At 41.5% G+C, this 20,827-nt stretch overlaps 1 protein-coding gene and 1 pseudogene across 11 annotated transcripts in view; one reads left to right on the forward strand and one right to left on the reverse strand.

The window, feature by feature from the left end:
• Positions 1 to 20,827, forward strand: part of FRYL (FRY like transcription coactivator) — a 415,631-nt gene that overhangs the window by 55,363 nt on the left and 339,441 nt on the right. For 9 of the 11 annotated variants that reach the window (XM_048848354.2, XM_048848358.2, XM_048848356.2 and 6 more), the window contains exon 1: positions 14,467 to 14,765. The exons of the other annotated variants lie outside the window; for them this stretch is intronic. In XM_048848354.2, coding sequence (XP_048704311.1) covers positions 14,567 to 14,765 — 199 coding nt within the window. In that variant the 5' untranslated portion in view covers positions 14,467 to 14,566. Of the gene's footprint in view, positions 1 to 14,466; positions 14,766 to 20,827 lie in introns of those variants that run through there. 11 annotated transcript variants of the gene reach the window in all.
• Positions 18,284 to 18,709, reverse strand: LOC125635943 (small ribosomal subunit protein uS19 pseudogene; annotated as a pseudogene).

Consider the following 20,827-nt stretch of genomic DNA (forward strand, 5'->3'; position numbering starts at 1 on the left):
TGGTGCCTGCAGATGGGGCAGCATGCAGAGCTGCCTGGCTGCGCCTTTGCTTAGGAGCCAGAGAAGGGACATGCCATTTCTTCCAGTTGCCGCTTGAGGTAAGTGCCACCCAGAGCCTGCATACCTGAGCCTCCCCCTGCTCCCCGTCCCACTGCCCCAGCCCTGATTCCCCCCCTCCCAAACTCCTCAGTCCCAGAGCCTGCACCCCCAGCTGGAGCTCTCATCCCCCCCATGTCCCCCTCCTAGCCTGGAGCCTCCTCAAGCACCCTGAACTCCTCATTTCTGACCCCACCCTGGAGCCCGCACCCCCAACCAGAGGCCTTACCCCCTCCCACACCCCAACACCAATTTTGTGAGCATTCATGGCCCGCTATACAATTTCTATTCCCAGATGTGGCCCTCGGGCCCACCCCTGAACTAGAGGCTTTTAAAAAAAAAATGTGTAATTCGGATTTTTCTTCACAAGGAGACTCACAGATCTCTCATTTGGGCAGCCAATCCTTTCATAACTCAGAAGGCAGGACCAGACCATTATTAACAAGGATTAAGGGACTGAGCTAGTGGAGTGGAGTTTTGTTTTTGTCTCCCCCTCCCTCCCCCCCTCCTCAGTTGCAGGCAGAGTTTCCTGACTGCATAGGGGTAACTGGGAACAGTTATCTCAAACTGGCTGTGTCTTTTGGGTCTGGGCCATTCCCTCCCTGCCAGTGACTGATAGCTCTGATTTTTCCCTCCTAAACTGCAAAGGGGCTAAAGATCCAAAAGCGGGTCATTAGACTTTTGTACTAGAATAAAGGGAACTTTCAGGTAATCAAGTATAAATTTTCCTGTTCTGGAGCACAAGATGGCAGCCTGGGTACTAGGTTGCTGACCTGGTGTGATTTGTAATCTAGTTTAATTTGAGCCCTGATGACTTCCGCTCAAAATTTAATTATCTTATTCTCTAAATATAATTTTCCTCTGAACATCCATATAGACACACACATTAGGGTTTCCTCCCAAGCTTACTTTGCTCTTTCTCCTCCCACCCCCCAAATCTTCAACACTTATTTGGTGTAATAACAGGTCTGTTTTTAGGTAGGAATGATGTACAGTAATTGAGCAGCTGCTTTATATGCTCTGCAACTAAATTTCTTGCCTGCCTCCTATAACCTCACCATAGCTGTCCTCCAGCTGACTGTGCAATAACCCTACCCAGTCCCAAGAGCCAGAAGTCTTAAAAATGAACAAAACATCTGCTAGAAAAACAGAGGTATGCTGGAGAAATGAAGGGAAAGTCTTCAGAGGGCTGGAGAACAGCGAAGTGTAATGCCCTGTCTGGATTTACACATCTCATGGTGGGAGGCCACCAATGCAGGAGAAATTGCACAATGCCTAGGACAAACCTTGGTGGGACAGTGTCAGCCAGAGAGATTATGTTGGCAGCCATGGTACAAACTAAAGATTTCTTTATAATGCATAGTTGATAGGAACTCTGTGGGCACAACACATGATATGATTACTTAGGATGTTATTCGCTGTGTTCTTGTGCCTATAAGTGCCCAGGTGTGTTCTTGTGTCCATGTTTAATATATTCAGACGTACTGGAAGGAAGCAAAATTTTAAAATGTATTTTTGTAAACAGACTTTCAAGTTTTCTCTCTAATTTCTGTAGAGTGTTTCAAATTAAAATACGAAAGAAAAGGAGAAAGTATAATTTTTTCTGATTTTGTAAACAGATGGGTAGAGAATTACAGAAGACACAACTGTTACTTTTTTCAATGCTGTGTGCAAACCAATTTCACATTTCTGTCTTAAAACAAATCATATTATTTCTAATTAACTACAGATGTTGCCAATTGCAAAAACCAAAACACAAGCAAAATCAAGATGTTTATATACAAGAAGATTGCTTACATTGTATTTGGTTTTTATGAATCAAATTAGTTAGAATTGAAGAGTCACCATTATGGTTCTGTTTTATGTACATATTGTAATATACCTGTTTCAGTGCTTAAGGCAAATAAGCTGAAATTTGAAGCCAACAATTAAACTCATTGCAGGAAATAATTACTATGGGAGTAATTATTACGTGAATTCCTTTTGTGATCTTAAATCTGTGTTTGAAATTGTGTCTGTAACTAATAACTTATGAAGCTCTTCTCCTTAATTGGGGTCATAGTCTTCCTTTATATAGTGTTTTCCTATGTAGTCAGTTGGAAACCCAGCAGTTCAAACCTGTGTGACATTTCTTGATTCCCTCCCCCCGTTCCCAGTTTGTTGGGTGTGGTAGTTCTTCTGGGAGTGCTTGTACACATCTATTCCACTTTAGGTGTCTGAGTGCCTGTACATCAGAGCTGGAAAACTCTTTCTCAGAGTAGTACCCATTGGGGCAGCATGTGCCCCCTCCATGTGCTTGTGCTGCTCTGAGCCCCCTCGGTTTCTTCTCACTGCTTCTGAATGGTGGATAGAGTGTGAGCTAGCTCCTCTCACTTTCCCTATTTAGTGAATTTCTAAAGGTTTATTTATAAATAGTTTGTTTAAAAGTTTATAGTTAATTTAGTGGTACTTGTTTATAGTTTTGTGTTTTTAATTATATTTGTGAATTTGTTTGTTTGTTTTCATCAACCTTTTGCTCTGTACCAGGGCATGCCAAAGCCTCTGGGTTTGAGGTGCCATTCTGGTTGCAATAAGTCAATGCCAATCAGCATTTCACACTCCAAGTGCTTAAAGTGCCTGAGTGAGGGTCATATTAGGCTTAAGTACCCCATCTGTAAGGGGTTCAAACCCTGAACCAAAAGAGATGAGAGGTTTGTTTCAGGGACATTCTGATGGCAGTGGCTTTGTGCCTCCATTTGGTACCAAGCCTCTCTGTGCATGAGGACTCAAGCTCCACACGCTTCTGCAGTGCACTGCCAGACATGGCAGAGTCCTGCACAGAAATGAGCTGGATAGAAGAAATCACTCTCCCTGTCTGGTGCCCTACAAGCATCAGAAGAAGTCTGGTACCCCTGTTTTCAAGAAGTCATCTTCTTCAGGGGTTATGAGATTCCCATAAGAAGAGGACAAGTACCGAGCTTAGGGCATCTTTGGCAGGATGGTCCCCAGGACCACTCTCTGGTAGTATTGAGTTGTCGGCTGGGACCTCAAGAGGTGCTATTGAGACCAAGTCCATTGCTGGCTTTGTCTGCAGAACCATTTTTAGTCTGAAGTACCGACTTCGCAAACAACTTTGGTAGTACCAAAAATACCTGAGGCATATGCAGCAGCCAGGGACTTCTTATACTTGACGTTATGAGATTCACTACTCAGGCAGGATAACTAGTTTCCTGCTTCTCTCTCAATTACACAAGTACCAGCTCTGACAACAGCCTCTGTACTTTCTAGAGAGGTGCTGTCAGTGGTGGATCCTGTCGGTGCCATCCGGTTCTGGTGTTCGCCCACCATGGTAGGAGCTCAGTGCTGCTGATCGGGAATCCTCAAATCTTTTGAGTGTTGACCTTATTTTGCCAGCAATGGTCCTGTTCACATGTTTCTCTGCTGGGTATTGCCCCACCCTGGCATTCTAACATGGATTTGTCACCTGATTCGGAGGAGAGTTCCTACAGATCAGAAACCTTCTCTACAAGAGCTCAACTGTCAATCCTTGATGCACAGATCGAGGTTTCAGGGCTAAGACACCTACACATGCAGATCTGTGCGAACACGTCCATGGAATAGGTCCCTAATCCCATACCAGATGTTGCATTTACCCTTCTGGCACCCTTAGGCAGTTTGCCTAGATTCAAAAGCAACTTCACAGCACCAGATTTCAAGATCATCATCTAGGTGCCGTTCTCCATCAGATATCATGGTCAGTACTGATGTTGTCACAAGATTTGCCATCCAGGCATGGTTCCACAACCAGTTCCACAATCACCATCCAGATGGCAGTCTCCGGCCGGTAACATCCTCGGTACTAATATTGGTACTCCTCAGTCAAAGGAAGGTTTACCTAGAGGATGTCATAAAGTTGGTGCTCTCTTAGCTTTGACTCCCTTATACTTTGCAGAAGGAATGGGGAAAATAGTACTGTTTTGTGTAAAAGTGACCTGCTAATGTGCATGTTTTAATCAATGTATGATTCTTTACTGAATGCCCTAAACAGCATCAGCGCAAAAAAAAAAAAAAAAAAGCATTCAGTGTGCAACTGACCTTACTTTATTTGAAGCAAAACTGTCACATAGTTTTAAAAATGCTACTTACTTGATTTCCTTCCTCCCTCTCACCACCTGGCTCCGTGCTCTAAAAGGATTCTTTGGTAGCTATGTAGTCATTGAATGGTACATATTAGGATCACCGTGGAGCAGGAGCTAGTCAGCTATAATTCTGGGATGTATAACAAAAGATAACTTTTAAAAAATTGTGCGGAATGTTCTCCTGACCTTTCTCTCTGCAATTAGTTAATTTACAAAGAAAACTTTGCAGGGTCATCTTTTTAAAAACAGTAGTAGACTGTTGGATATTCACATTTGTTAGACTCCCAATATACTTATTGGGCTAGATTATTGAAACAACAGTCATTTTGCCAGCCTAGTACGTTTCATGAGTGTTCAGCTGCATGAGGAAAAATGTGCTGTATCTCATGTGAAGCAAGTAGAAAATCTTCCTGAACAAGTTTGAGCAACCAGTTACATTATGTACCAGGCATTTCCTTTTTGCCTAGGTTTTTTTTTTTTTTTTTAATGAAAATCTTCAAAGATTTCTGGCAGACAGTTTTCATTGTACTTCCTCTTACCTTATATGTGCCCTTCAGAGAGGGAGGTCATTATTATGTCTTAGAAATGCTTCTTGATTGTACGTTTTAAGTGTGTGCTCAATATGTTATTTACAAAATAACTCAAAATATGAAACAGCATTCAGTGTGTGATTGAGCTCATTAGAAAAATGTCGTAGAACTCCTATATCTATTTTTCATCTTTCAAAAATGAATTTGACAGATAAATAGTGCCTATATGTTATATAGTATAGAATAAAACAGTTGCAGTTTATTGTGGATGATGGCTGGATTACTATTAATGTACTTCACTTGTGACTTTCTGGACTCTCATTTAAGGGTGAAAACCTGTACTGGGCTGGGAAGGCATAGTGCTCCAACTGATGGTTTTGCATATGTATACCAGAAAGACCTAGACAAATTGGAGGATTGGGCCAAAAGAAATCTGATGAGGTTCAATAAGGATAAGTGCAGGGTCCTGCACTTAGGACGGAAGAACCCAATGCACAGCTACAGACTAGGGACCGAATGGCTAGGCAGCAGTTCTGCGGAAAAGGACCTAGGGGTGACAGTGGACGAGAAGCTGGATATGAGTCAGCAGTGTGCCCTTGTTGCCAAGAAGGCCAATGGCATTTTGGGATGTATAAGTAGGGGCATAGCGAGTGATCGTCCCCCTCTATTCGACATTGGTGAGGCCTCATCTGGAGTACTGTGTCCAGTTTTGGGCCCCACACTTCAAGAAGGATGTGGATAAATTGGAGAGAGTCCAGCGAAGGGCAACAAAAATGATTAGGGGTCTGGAACACATGACTTATGAGGAGAGGCTGAGGGAGCTGGGATTGTTTAGCCTGCAGAAGAGAAGAATGAGGGGGGATTTGATAGCTGCTTTCAACTACCTGAAAGGGGGTTCCAAAGAGGATGGCTCTAGACTGTTCTCAATGGTAGCAGATGACAGAACGAGGAGTAATGGTCTCAAGTTGCAGTGGGGGAGGTTTAGATTGGATATTAGGAAAAACTTTTTCACTAAGAGGGTGGTGAAACACTGGAATGCGTTACCTAGGGAGGTGGTAGAATCTCCTTCCTTAGAGGTTTTTAAGGTCAGGCTTGACAAAGCCCTGGCTGGGATGATTTAACTGGGAATTGGCCCTGCTTTGAGCAGGGGGTTGGACTAGATGACCTTCTGGGGTCCCTTCCAACCCTGATATTCTATGATTCTATGATTCTTTACCAGAGGTCTGAATTTAGTTCTAATTCTTGAGGAAAGAAATAAACAAGTCAGGACAGGATTATCATTGTGAATTGTAGTGATTTATTTGGATAGGTTCATGTTACATTCAGTAAGCCTCTTGACTGAAGGTTGCATGTTGTAATTTTAACTAAATGTACATTTGACCTCCTTAACTTCTCATTAGGATCCCAAATAGTTCTTTGTGTTGTACAGGTTACATACACTTAATAAGTAGACTAAATCACTAAAGAGTTTTTAATAAGTAAGTTATTACGGAAGGCCCACTCACAAGATTCAGGGATGAAAACTTAGTGAGAAACCTTCCTCCCACTGTCTGTCTTCTTCCTCCCCTGGTATCCGCTTTTGAGAAAGGTGTGGACTATCTTTCATATTTGCTTCTGGCTAGTAAGTAATTTAAATTTTTGCCCCCCCCACCCCCCTGTCCTCTCCCAGCTCCCTCTAGGTGTGGGAAGCCCACAAGCTCCAGATGCTGCCAGAACTGGTCTTTGAGGCTCACCGCAAATTTGGGGATCTAGAAATGTAAAAGAGAACCTCAACATTGTGTGTTGTTATTTTTAAAGTAAGTTTATAATGTGTTTCATTGCAAAGGTGAGAGAGCCTTAACAAATATATTAACCAATCACTAAACTTAAAATGTCCACTAGACAGTGGACATATTTAGGACACACTTCAAGGATGCCACCAACATGACTTCCACATCAAGTGATAATATGGATACCACCTGGAAAGATCTAGAGAAACATGATCCAGAATAATAGAGAAAGAAACCAAATCCGACAGCATGATACTCAGAAGCCTTAACAGAGCACTACAAGATTGAAATAAATGGTGGAAACTGGTGAACATCTTTTGTAAGTGAGGGTGCAGGAGGTTGAAGAAAGAAAGAGACTTAAAAGCTTGTCACTAGATTTTTTTCCCTTAAAGGTCTCTGGTTATTTGCAGAAAACCATGGGCACATGTCCCTCTGTTTTGAGGAGAAAACAAGATCAGTTTGTGGTGTGGGGGAATGTTGATGGTACTTGTACTATAAACTGTCCCCAAGGTAACTGCATTTGAGCTTGCTCCTCTGCTAAGCAGTCAATCTGACCTCTGGCCAAAAGGAGGGACAGTTCAGTGATATGTCACATGGTACAAATCCTTGCACTCAGTCCGGTGTTTAGTTCAGTAGTCTGTACGTGTCATGCCTCTAGCTATGGTCAGATAAGTTTTCTGTGTGAATTCCCTCATCTGTAAAATGTAGATACTACTTGCCAACCCTCATAAAGAAGCTGTGACTATTAAATATAAATGCTCTGTAAACCCTAGCATTTACTGGAATGCATATTCAGCGAAGTGGCTGGGGCAATAGGGGCCCCTAGTTCCCCTCTTATTTAGACAATTGTCCCTTTCATGACTCTTCAAATGTTAGTAATTGTACACAGAGCCCAGGACAAGCAGCTGGGTTCTACTTTTGTCCCAGGAAGCTGGAACATGAAACTTACATTCTGTAAACAGTAAGGTTATGGGCTCCTCTTTTTACCCAAGCAAACTTACCTCTTGTGAACACATGATATCGATGGATAAATTTAGTCCCAGGAGAATCATGACTCTTGATCCTGAAATGCTCTTGCTAATGTCTGTCCCCCCCAAGAGAGAATTTCAGCTACGTCGAATGTCAATATATTTTAATATTTTTGAAGGCAACCTAACTTTAGTTGTGGATTTCAGTTATGTAGAATTACCTGCACTCATTTTACTTGAAGATCTGACTTTTGCTCAACCCATAGCCCTGCATGATCTTCATGTGTGTTTGCAAGGTGCTGATCTGATTGCAGGAGGCTAAGTACATTGATACATTCTTTCTGAAAGTTCCTTACATGTTTAAATCTTTGTTTGGGTGCTGACATATAGACTTTCAAATCTAAATGCCAGATTTTAACCATGCAATGTGTATGCAAAAATGGGAATGTCTAGCTTTATGTCTGTGGCTGGTCAGTGTAACTATTTAACTGCAGAAGCACGCTCTGTGTGTGTGTGTGTTTTCTCAGCTAAAGTAGTTCATTTGGTTCTGATGGTTAGACAGCCTAGGATTCACAAAATCAAGACAGATGCACTGACTTTGAATGTGTGGTAAATTCTAACAGATATTTATACCGTGTGTGTATGTGTGTGTTAAATGGGTCTATACAAAAGTGCACATTTTAATAGTATAGTAGTCATGTCATTACCCAAACTTTAGAAAGAAATGTAATTCCTTATCAATTATTATTTACGTAGTAATTCCTGGCAGCGTGTCATCTGAAGAAGGAAAGGCAGCTAGACCCACAAATGCATTCAGACTTATTCTACACTAGTTTACAGTACGTCTGGGACTTTATGAAACAAGCTATGTATCTATAAGTGGAGGAAGTAAAGGTTTCCTCCTGCTTGCCAAACATGCCTTAGAGTAACAAATACAATGAGACGTGAGGTCTTCATGTAGTACCTGGGGCTGCTTACATCCAACTTGTAGAGGGCCATACTTCCATTAGTCATCAGGGAAAAGTGTTCAGGATTAATAAACTAAACACATGTAAATGTAGGTAATCACAGTTAACTATGTTTTAAGAAACCCTTGGTAGAACTGTAGGTCTATAATTACGATTTGTTGATGCATTAACTAATTTATTTAATTCTACATACCTATGGTGGGAACATCTGAAAACTCCATTGTTTTTCTGTGTGGATTTGTGTTCTATGCAATTTTTTCTAGGCAGGAACCTGCTGACCACAGTATATTGTAAAGACAACTTCTGATTACTTGCAGAATTTCACAAATCCTTCCCTTCAGGTAATTCACTTTACCTGTCTGTCTGTCTGTCTTGGTAAATATGATAAAGAGAGGCCTATCAAAAGTTAGATTTCATATATGTAGGAAAAACAGCCTAGGTTTATGCTAACTTGAATTGTTAATTTAGTAAAATTTGGTCCTAAAGGTTTCATCTGAATAGATGTAGAAAAAATGTCTTAATAAATTAATGTGCTCTCTTTCAGATCTGGCCTTGTTAATTAGGTTAATACTTCTGTTGCTGGCAGAGTGCCCGAGGCAAGCAACAGCTGGGTTCGTTGCCCGGTGTGCGTCGCGCCAATGACCACAACGGGGTGGAGAAGCAGAGAGATTTATTTGGAGCTCCAAATAGGGCGCAGGGAGACTGAGCTGTCTCAAATCCTGCCCCAGTACAGCAGATTCCAGTATACATTTTATACCTTTTCCTACTTCACTACACAAGCTTATGCAACCAATTACCTGTTGCCCCGTACAATACCGTAGCCAATCAGCTAAAGCAGCCAGTTGTGGTTTTCCTTAGTAGCATTGCCCGAGCCTTGCCTTATTTGGTCCTATTTGTTACTAGATTTTGCTAAACATTTCTGCCTTATCTATCTGTTTCCCAGGCCGAAGCTGGCCTTGGCTGGCGAGCCGTGTGCAAACCTGTTTGTTTGTGTGCTAGCTTCCTCAGTGTTATGCAGGATCACGGAGGGTTCAAGAAGCAAAGGGGCCTTGGTTTATCCGGGCCTAGAGCAGGAGGGCTTCATCGAAACTTGTGGTCTTCCAACCTCCCGAGTTACCTAGTGTAGTGCCCAGTGTCCCCAACACTTATGAAGTGTGAAATACATTATGGCAATTATCTTAGGGCATGTGTAGACTTGCTGCGGGTTTTGTGTACCTGTATTAAGTGATCTGCAGCAAGTGTTACTCGAGCAGCACATACACACCACATTATCACACAATTAAGGTATTTTTTACCTCATATCATTGCAGTCACACTGCACTGTATTGTTTTCAGAATCAGTGCTAAGCATTCTGGACAGACATTCCATGGCCCATTACCATGTTGCTGTGCTGTTTGCATGCTGGGATTTTTTTTCACTGTACATTGTGGAATACCTACTCAAAGGCAATGGAATTCTGGGGTGTGGGGTCAAACTGAGTAATTCCCATGATAATTCTTGCTTCATCCTATCTGGGTTTTGCAAGCCAGCCAGCACCATTTTCAAAGTGCTGTCAGGCATCATGGAGAAAACATTTCTGATAAGTACAATCCTCCTGGTGATGAATATAAACAGACTGCTGATAGCATATCTGAAGTCATGCAGTGACTTACAAACCAGGGTGGTAAGGACCTCTGAGGAAGAGGAGGCTGAAATCAGGCAGACACTTCTACATCTTTCCCTCAAGTAGCTTTACTTGATGGAGCACTGCTTTTTGTGCTTGGCCCACTACCATTCACTAGTAGGATAGTGCTGCAGACCTGAGATGACCCTTAGTCATGTCAGAACTTCAATATATTTAAAAAAAAAAAAAGCCACTTTCTTACAAATCTGTGCAGAGTTCATGCTAGAGTTGCAGTGGTGGAATGCTTACATGAGAGCTGCCATCAGCGTGGAGAAGTTTGTGACTGTCGCTACTTGAATGCTTACCATCCCTGATTGCTACCGGTCAGTAGCTAATAAAGTTGGTGTTGGTAGTTCAATAGTTGGAGCTGTTATGATGGTATGTGCTGCTATCAAGAAAATTATTTTCCCCTGGGTCATAAGACTAGGCAGTGCATACACAGTTATTAACTGGTTTGTACTGTTGGGGTTCCAAATTGTATTGGGGCCATTGATGGGGCCATTGATGGGACCCTTGTGCCTATTCTTTGCTCCCAACAACAGACCTCAGAGTTGATCAACAGGTTTATTTCTCTATGGTGCTCCAAGGGCAAGTTGAATACTGTGGAATGTATTTTATATGAGAGAGTCTGGAAAGGTCCAGAACTCCAGAAATCTCTAGACTATTTTATGCAAATGAAACTTTGGTACCTATGGTATCAATGGACACTGGTGGCACTCCCATTCTACCACTCATTCTGGGAGACGTAGCTTACCCTCTGCATCCTTGGCTTATCAAGCCCTTTAAGAGACATGTGGGTAGGAGATGAGAACAGTTTAACTATACTGAGTATTTGTAGAACGACTGAGGAATGTGTATTTGGAAGATTGAAAGGTTAGAGGGAGGATCCTGATGTTGAGGGTGGAGGCTGATGAAAAACATCTTCCTGTTGTGATAGCTGCTTGTTGTGTTTTGCGCAGCCTTTTGTGAAAGCAAGGGAGAGACCCAAATGGATGGAGACAGTGGGTCAACAGACTTGGTGGACATTTTGAACAGCTGGATTGGAAGCCCCTATGAAATGATGCAGCTACATAGGAGCACAGAATGAGGGTGCATTGCACTCATACTTTGTGTAGGTGTCACTAGTAAAGAGTATAAGGCATTTTATGACCATTACTGAACATGTTGTCTTGTGTACATGTTCTGATGCAAGTGTACCTGTGTTATGTGATCATGCATTTGTTGAGTTTTTAGGGTGGTATGTGTGAATTGTCATATAATGCTTGTAACTTTCTTTATGTTGTGCATCTGTGGATGTTGTGACTGAGATGCTGCACAATTCAGTGAATGGGGCAAGACTCAGAACCATGAACGTAAACATATTTACAAAATTTTAGCATGAATTAATACACCAAGTTGAATGTTCTGAGCTTGTGAGTGGTAAAAACTGTATTCAGAATTCATAAAGCTGTTCAGTTTTTGAAGGCTTCAAAGCCATGTGCTCCAGGAGGGTTATTAGCCTCTCAGTCACCCCCAGCAGCAGTCTGTGATTTGCTAGCCATTTCCTTGTCCTTGTAGTCCATCCTCCTTTCCCACCCCCAGCCCCGTCATGCCAGAGCTATGGGGAAAAAGAGCAAACCAAGTTATTGTCCAATTTGCAGTCTCTATTCCAACGCTTGTAAAATACAGTAGAACCTCAGAGTTATGAACTGACCAGTCAACCATGCGCCTCATTTAGAACTGGAAGTATTCAATCAGGCAGCAGCAGAGACCCCCCCCACCCCCCCGCCACACATGCACGCGTGCGTGTGTGCAAATACAGTACTGTGTTAAACATAAAGTACTAAAAAAGGAAAGCAGCATTTTTCTTCTGCATAGTAAAGCCTCAAAGCTGTATTAAGTCAATGTTCAGTTGTAAATTTTTGAAAGAACAACTATAAAGTTTTGTTCAGAGTTATGAAGGTTTCAGAGTTATAACTTCCATTCCTGAGGTGTTCATAACTTTGAGGTTCTACTGTATTGCTTTTTCCTGAAGTTGAAGAGTCTTAACATTTCTTTCTTTATGGAAATGTCTGTGTAGCACAATTTGGGTAGTGAAATTCATGCTCATTCAAATCTAAGGGCATTAATGAAACTGTGATCCAGAAACAAGACTTTTTCTTCTTTTCTGTATATACTGCTATAATAAAAATGCCTTTCTTCAAACAGTCATGTTGTTAGCCCACATGGTGCTACCATTGCGGAGGGTAGGTGAGTGACCAGGCAGGTGAGAGACCATTAAGTGCTGTGATAGGTAAGGGGGGTATGGGATGGTACACCGCAAGCTTCAGTGCTGTTTCTGTTCACATATCTGTAGAAGTAAAGGTCTGGAGATTTTGTAGTCTCTGGTGTGGCTGTCACTTGATGGTGGGTGGGAGACAGAGAGAAGGTACACCAGTGTGGCAGCATCCTTATGAAACCTGCAACAAAGTTGTTCAATGACCTCCCTGAGCCCTCCTAGAGTACATTTCTGTTGTAATACAACATTCCATAGTTACTGGAACTGGTCCCCTCAAGAGTTTGGGTCTCTGCCTATGGTTCAGGTTGATCATCTGGCTGAGTTTCAGGGATCACCATGATTGTGTCTGCCCTGGGGTTCACCAGGTTGATGAGATTCTGGAGGATCAATCATAGAGTCCACAACATGCTGAGGTGGAATGATATGCTTCCCAGCAAACATATTGTCTGCTGGTACTGTGCTTGGTTTCACACAGGTCTTGTAGTACTTAGTAGTCCTATACCCCAGCTGGAGCTTCTTTGCCTTACTGCGGCACTGGAGTGTCCTGGTTGTGCTCCTAGCCGGCATTTGTTGTGATAGCTGCTTGTATACCTGTGCTAAGTGACTACTGTTCAGAGGTGCCTGATCAATGCTCTCTGGGGAGAGGAGTGTGAAGTCCAGCAGCTCCGCATGAGACCACAGGGAAGAATGAGGCATGATCTATAATTGGGAGTATGACACAGATTTAGGAACTCCACATGAGCTGGAATCCCAAAAGGCAGAACCTGGATGTATGCCAGCATTTAAATGGGGGAGGTTACATCCAGTCGGGATGACCCCAGAGCAGTATAGGGCGTGCAAGTAAACAGGATGACCCAAGCCAGCAAAGGAATGTGGGATACTAGTAGACAGAGATGGCAAATGCACATCAATTGTTTTGAGAGGGGTGGGGTGGGGTGCATGCACGTTTACTTTGCTGTAGGTAAATTCCCATGTCTCTGTAAACTCACTTTTTCAAGTGGCTTTAATAAAGTGCACTAAAACACCAGATTTTCTTTAAAAAAAAAAAAAAAACTTTTGTGGACACAATGCAATTTAAATGTAACCTGCAACAGATTCCAACAGATTGTAGGTAAGCTCCTACCTAGTTTTAGTCACTTAATAACATCCGTATAATCAGTCATTATATTGTGAAACCCAGAACTCAATATTTTATGTAGACTATTCTGTATGTTTTATTATGTATGAATTTATGTAAGAACTAGATTTGAAGATGAATTTGGCAGAAATGTTTTTTAAAAGAAGATATATTATAAAATAGCTTTGTGTACTTAAAAACAGAACTTTCATGGGCTGGATAATTTTGTTAATCACACTTTGAAAATATAACTTAGATCCTGAGCTGCTGTTATTAGGAAAATAAGCTTCTACCTTTGTCTAGTCTGATCATTAATAGACATTCAAAACAAGGGGTAATGTACAAATAATTCCTGACTACTGTGATATTTTCTTCATAGTCTCAGATGGGGTAAGAAACTACTTCACTAGTGTATTTATAGATCTCTAATTTTAGTTTTAAATGGTTGGTTTATTTATGTCTTTAATCATATTTGCTGATTTTATTCCCAAATGTAAAAAGTGTGGAAGAAAGACAGATTTTTCTGTGCATTAGCATAATAAAATGTTAATGTGCAGTAAGTAGCTGTACAAGAATGTAATGGTTCAAAACATGGAATATTGGAGCTGTTAGTAACTCTGTTTGTAAAGCTGGGGAATGGACTTTCTGAATGATAAGTGTTATCTGTGAATGCAGATGTATATTCCTCACTGTGCACTTAATTGAAATGAAGAGCCAATTAACTGTCAAAAATAAATTTGCATTTATATATATACATTTTATCACACTTTTGTTTAAAATAATCATAGTGCTAAATTTATTACTTGTTTTGTGGCAGTTGATCAGCTCATATTCCAGTAACTGAATGGCTTATTTGGTTTTGTTATCAGTCAGTACAGTAAACATCTTTGAAATCAGCCTCCCAACAGCTGGCAGCTGACCTGCTGGTGTTTGGCACCACCCAGGTTTAGCATGACTTCATTATGTAATGTAGCTTGAGTAGTCCATCTTACTGATTCTTCAAGGAAGTTTGTACAGGCACCTGGGTGTGTTTTGTGCAGCTAGTTTCATCAGTGTTGGGAAAGTAGACGGAACAAAAAATGGAGTTTTTTAAAAGAGTTGTTCCTGCTGTCATTTCTGGAGATGTGGTGCTGGATATTGGAAATACTATTGAAAGCTCCCCAAGGCTACTGAAGATGAGACGTGTCAGCCTGCTTTCATTAGGACAGACCATAGATGAAGAAGATCAGGCAAATTTCTCACATTCAAATTACAGCATGTATCCACATCATCAACTCGGTAAAGTAAAACTTCAGTAACTATTGTAAACTTTTTCTCTGATCTGAATTGTTTTTGAGTATTAGAAAAGGGTTTCTTCAGAAAGCAATTATGATTATGGATTTTTCTTCAGTTTTAAAGTAATCTAAAATTTAAAAAGTGTTTGAACCATTTGTTAATATTTTGTGAAATTATTTTAAGCAATCTCATAATTAAGGGTATGTTGTATGTGTATATTACATGTGCATATATGCACATGATTTTTAATTTAAGATGAACATCCATTTTCAAAATAAGGTTTTGGATCATAAAATGTGTCCCTGATTCTGCACTGGAAGATGCACAGGCTTCCATGGACTTCAGTGGGGCTCTGTATGGGTGCAGGATCGGGGCTTCTGTTCTTATACCACCTTTGGAAACTTCAGTAGCATGAAAACAAAAGAGCCAGAAGTCTCTCCCAAGGCACTCCTTTTTAAAAATCTTTCTTTTTTAAATGTGCTTACATGAATAGTGTATGGAGTATTCCAAATTTCTTAAACATAATTTACAGCGTACTGATTTTCCTGTTGTGGATAGAATGAGGGTATTTAATTGTTATACTGTAGAGTTCAATAATATTTCTTTTACATCCTTTAAAAAGCTGAACAAATTACTTTCATAAAGCTAAAAAGATTTTCCACATCACACATGCGACATGTTGATCAGTGTTTAAATATTTTATTTATTATGCTTTTTTAAAAAGAGGTTCAATTTACTTACCCTTCTGAAACTGTTTGAAAAAGTTATGTGGTTTTGCGTTGGGTGGAAATTTAGGGGCTTGATGACACTCTCTAAAGCCCAAATGGTCTAGAACCCTGCTGTTTATCACTGATGCAGCTTCTCCCCCAGGCTCTGTCATGGCCGTTTCAATCAGCTGGAGTGCTCTCTGCCGTTTGTCTTCCAGGGGTGGCGCAGTACCCTCTGATTGGAGGGTCCTCAGCTCTGAAATTCATCCCCCGAGCCTTTCTGACATACTGTAAAATGCTGGTTTGGCTTTTTTTAAAGTCAGGTTATCTTGTGTTGGTGGATGGAAACCAGGAAGCAATTTTGTTGGCCAAATTGTTAAAGTGTATAATACATTTGAATATATTGCTTGCTGTACACGTAACATCATCAGCCATTGATAGCTCGTTGCACAGTAAAAATCTCTCTAGGACTCCTGTTGCCAGCGTGCTCAAAGTTCTAGCCAAACTTCATCATGTAGCTTCTGTGAAAGGATGGCTCACTATTAGTTAAGTTCTACTTTGAATGCTGATCCTGTGGGTATTCGCTGTGGGTGTTTGTCTGCTCTATGTGCCTAGGACTAGAAATTATAGCAGCATTTATTAGTCCATGTCTGGGCCCTTCATTTCTTGGAGCTATCAACTGAAGGCATAAAGGGTGGCACAGACTGATCGCCTCTCCAGTTCCTTTCTACCGCTTGCAGTCTGGGATGGTATCCTTCTGTGTCTAGCCTTCTAGCTTTTACCTGTATGTATTTTGTGTATAGTTTTTTATTAGCTATATTGATAGTAGTGAGTTTGTGATTAGTAGGGATCAAGGGTTCCCCCACTGTTTGGAGCACTTAGTATGCCCAAAGCTTCTAGCACTGCCTGGCCTGCCTTCTGGTCTTCCTGGTGAGTGATCAGCACAAGAGCTGCCTGTATTACCTTGGGGAATAACAGATTCCATCAAAGTGAGAGATCTGCCACTCCTTTCCTCCTTGCACTAGGCAGTCTCATAAATTTCAGACTCCACAGGCACCTGATGGAACTCTCCATGAAGTCCCTGTCTGACCTTGGACCCTCCCACTCTCTCCCTCATTGTCTGGAGCCTCATGGTAGTGCCCATGCAGCACCAACATCTTCCAGCTTGGTATCGTCTAGATCCAAAACTCCATGAAATGGAGATATGAAGAGGGTAAGGAGAAACACCCTCCTAAAAAGTGAGAGTCAGCTTACTTTTTAAGATATCAAAGAAAAAGATTGTCCATTCCCCTCCTGTGGTAGCATCTGAGACTCCATGCCCTGGAGTGTTGTGTCCAGAGCTCATGGGGAACTCAGACTGGCACTGACTGTAGCAGGAGTTCCAGTGTTCTGAAACCATCCACTAAGACTTTCTCATTGGTGGGTCCAGGCTGCATCTGAAAGGGCTAGACAGCAACATCCCTGGTCTACTCCTATGGAAAAAGAGGGCAAACACCTGGATCTGTTAGGGAGAAAGGTCCTTTTCATCATCTAGTCTCCTGTGCAGATAGCCAATTACCAGGCCCAAATGGCTAAATAAGATTTCCTGAACTACTCCAAGTTTGTGGAATTTACTGACAGCCTTCTGCAGCAGGACAGAGCTCATTTACAGTGTTTGATAGACAAAGGCAAATTGATAGTGAAGACCACTCTCCAGTCTGCAGCTGATGCCACTGATACCTCCTTTACAGCTATGGCTACTTTAGCAGAGCTAATTTCACAAAGCTAAAAACAATTATGACCTGCGAGGAAGAATTTAATCAGAAAAATGTGTATGATAATTGGGAAATATTTAGGAACACCTTACTAGACACCAAAAAGCCCCAATCCAACAATTGAGGAAGAAGGCTATGCTGGTTTAAAAACAACAGCCTGGTTTATAGGGGAAGTGAGGGCAGCAGTAAAAATATATATATATATATATATAACAAATGGAATACAGGGGAAGTTGATAGTAATGAATATAAATCAGAAATTAAGAATTATAGTAAATTTGATAAGGGAAGCCAAGGGACACAAGGAGAAATCTATGACTAGCAGAGTTAAGAACTGTAAGAAAGTTTTTTTTAAAAAAGAATCCTGACAATGGTAGTGGTCCATTGCTAGATGGAAATGGTAGAATTATCAATAATAATATAGAAAAAGCAGAAGTGTTCAATAAATATTTGTGTTCTGTATTTGGGGAAAAAACAGGTGATGCAATCGCTTCATATAGTGATAGCACTCCTTCTATTCCACTTGTATTATAGACTTTAAAATCAGAAGAGACCATTATGATCATCTAGTTTGACCTCCTGCACATTGCAGGCCACAGAACCTCACCCATCCACCCCTGTCCTCCACCCATAATCCTGGGCTGAGTTACTGAAGTCCTCCAAATCATGGTTTAAAGACTTCAAGTCACAGAGAATCCACCATTTACACTAGTTTAAAACTTTCAAGTGACCCGTGCCCCATGCTACAGAGGATGGTGAAAACCCCCCAGGATCTCTGTCAATCTGAGCTGGGGGAAAATTCCTTCCCAACCCCAAATATGATGATCAGTTAGACCCTGTGGGCATGTGGGCAAGACCCATCAGCCAGACACCTGGGAAAGAATTCTCTGTAGTAACTCAGAGCCCTCCTCATTTAGTGTCCCATCACTGGCTTTTGGAGATATTTGCTGCTAGCAGTCGCAGATAGGCTACATGCCTCCCTCCCATCCCCCCCCTTCCCCCCCCGGGGCGGGAGCATTTTCTTTATTTACATATAGTAAAAATTTTCCCAAAGCATCATTTACTTCAGAGGAGTGAACCTAGATGGGTGGGTAGCACCGATACCAGGTTTCACTGGCTTGTAAGTGATGGAAAACTTGCCCAGGTAGTGGCCAATTGTCTCTGGCTTGATTTCCACCTGGTTGAAGGTTTTGCCGTTGTATATGCCAACCATGCTGCCCACCATCTTGGGGAGGATGATCATGTCACGCAGGTGAGTTTTGACTGCCTCTGGCTTCTCCATGGGAGGGGCCTCCTTGGCCTTGCGAAGACGCTTCAGGAGGGAATGCTTCTTACGACGCAGGCTGCGGTTCAGACGCCTGTGCTGGCGAGCACTGTACAGCTGCATCAGCTGCTCGTAGGACATATCGAGGAGCTGATCCAGATCAACACCTCTGTAAGAGAATTTCCTAAAGCTCCGTTTCTTCTTCTGTTCAACTTCCGTCATCTTGGCAGTGTCTCTTCAGATGGCAGGCAGACTCATCAGACCATCCCCTCCATAAATTTTATCAAGCTCAGTCTTGAAGCCAGTTAGGTTTTTTGCTTCCTACTGCTTCCCTTGGAAGGCTGTTCCAGAACTTTACTCATCTGATGATTAGAAATCTTTGCCTAATTTCAAGCCTAAATTTGTTGATGGCCAGTTTATTATCCATCTGTTCTTGTGTCCACGTTGGCACTTAACTTAAATCACTCTTCTCCCTCTCTGGTATTTATTCCTCTAATGTATTTATAGAGATCAATCATATCTTCCCCTCAGCCTTCTTTTGGTTAGGCTAAAGAAGCCAAGCTCTTTGGATCACCTCTCATAAGGTAGGTTTGCTGTTTCTCTGACCATTCTAATAGCTCTTCTCTGCACCTGTTTCAGTTTGAATTAATCTTTCTTAAATATGGGAGACCAGAATTGCACACAGTATTCCGGATGAGGTGTCACCAGTTCATTGTGTAATGGTACTGACACTTCCCCCCTCTCTACTGGAAATACCTTGCCTGATGCATCCTAGGATTGAATTAGCCTTTTTCACAGCTGCATCACATTGGTGGCTCATAGTCATCCTGTAATCAACCAAAGACACCCAAGTCTTTTTCCTCCTCTGTCACTTCCAACTGATACGTCCCCAGTTTATAAAAAAATATCTTGTTGTTAGTTCCTAAATACATGACCTTGCACTTTGAACTACTATATTTCATCCTATTTCTATAACTCCAGTTTACAAGGTCATCCCAGATCTTCTTGTATGATATTCCGGTCCTTCTCCGTATTGGCAATACCTCCCAACTTTGTGTCATCCACAGATTTTGTTAGCACACCCCCAATTTTTGTGCCAAGGCCAGTAATAAAAATGTTAAATAAGATTGATCCCAAAACTGATCCCTGAGGAACTCGATTAGTAACCTCCTGCAGCCTGACAGTTCACCTTTCAGTATGACCCATTGTAGTCTCCCCATTAACCAGTTCCTTATCCACCTTTCAGTTCTCATATTATTCCCCATCTTTTTCAATTTAATAACTTCCCAGGTAGAACTGTATTAAATGTTTTACTGAAATGCAGGTAGATTAAATCTACTGCTTTCCTTTTCCTGGAGAATGTTAAAAAGAAGGCACTAAACTTAAACATTTTTAAATCGGCAGGTCCATATAACTTGCAGCCAAGAGTTTTAAAAGAGCCATCTGAGGAGCTTGCTGCACCCTTAATATTGATTTTCAATAAGTCTTGGAGCACTGGGGAAGTCCCAGAAGCCTGAAAGAAAGCTAATGCTGTGCCAATTTTTAAAATGGGTAAACCAGCAACCCAGGTAATTATAGGCCTGTCAGCCTGACATTAATCCTGGGCAAGACAATAGAGTGGCTGCCAGGGGAATCAATTAATAAAGAACCTAAAGGAGAGTAATGTAATTAATGCAAATCCATATGGTTTTATGGAAGATAAATTCTGTCAAACTAACTGGATATCTTTTCTGATGAGATTACAAGTTTGGTTGATAAAGTTAAGAGTGTTGATATAATACATATAGACTTATATAAGGCTGTCAAGGTTCCTCCCTCACTCTGAACTCTAGGGTACAGATGTGGGGACCTGCATGAAAAACCTCCTAAACTTATCTTTACCAGCTTAGGTCAAAACTTCCCCAAGGTACAAAATATTCCCCCCGTTGTCCTTGGACTGGCCGCTACCACCACCAAACTAATACTGGTTACTGGGGAAGAGCTGTTTGGACGCGTCCTTCCCCCCAAAATACTTCCCAAAACCTTGCACCCCACTTCCTGGACAAGGTTTGGTAAAAAGCCTCACCAATTTGCCTAGGTGACTACAGACCCAGACCCTTGGATCTTAAGAACAATGAACAATCCTCCCAACACTTGCACCCCCCCTTTCCTGGGAAATGTTGGATAAAAAGCCTCACCAATTTGCATAGGTGACCACAGACCCAAACCCTTGGATCTGAGAACAATGAAAAAGCATTCAGTTTTCTTACAAGAAGACTTTAAATAAAAAATAGAAGTAAATAGAAATAAAGAAATCCCCCCTGTAAAATCAGGATGGTAGATATCTTACAGGGTAATTAG

Source organism: Caretta caretta, chromosome 4 (assembly GCF_965140235.1).
Source record: "Caretta caretta isolate rCarCar2 chromosome 4, rCarCar1.hap1, whole genome shotgun sequence".
Classification (NCBI taxonomy): domain Eukaryota; kingdom Metazoa; phylum Chordata; order Testudines; family Cheloniidae; genus Caretta; species Caretta caretta.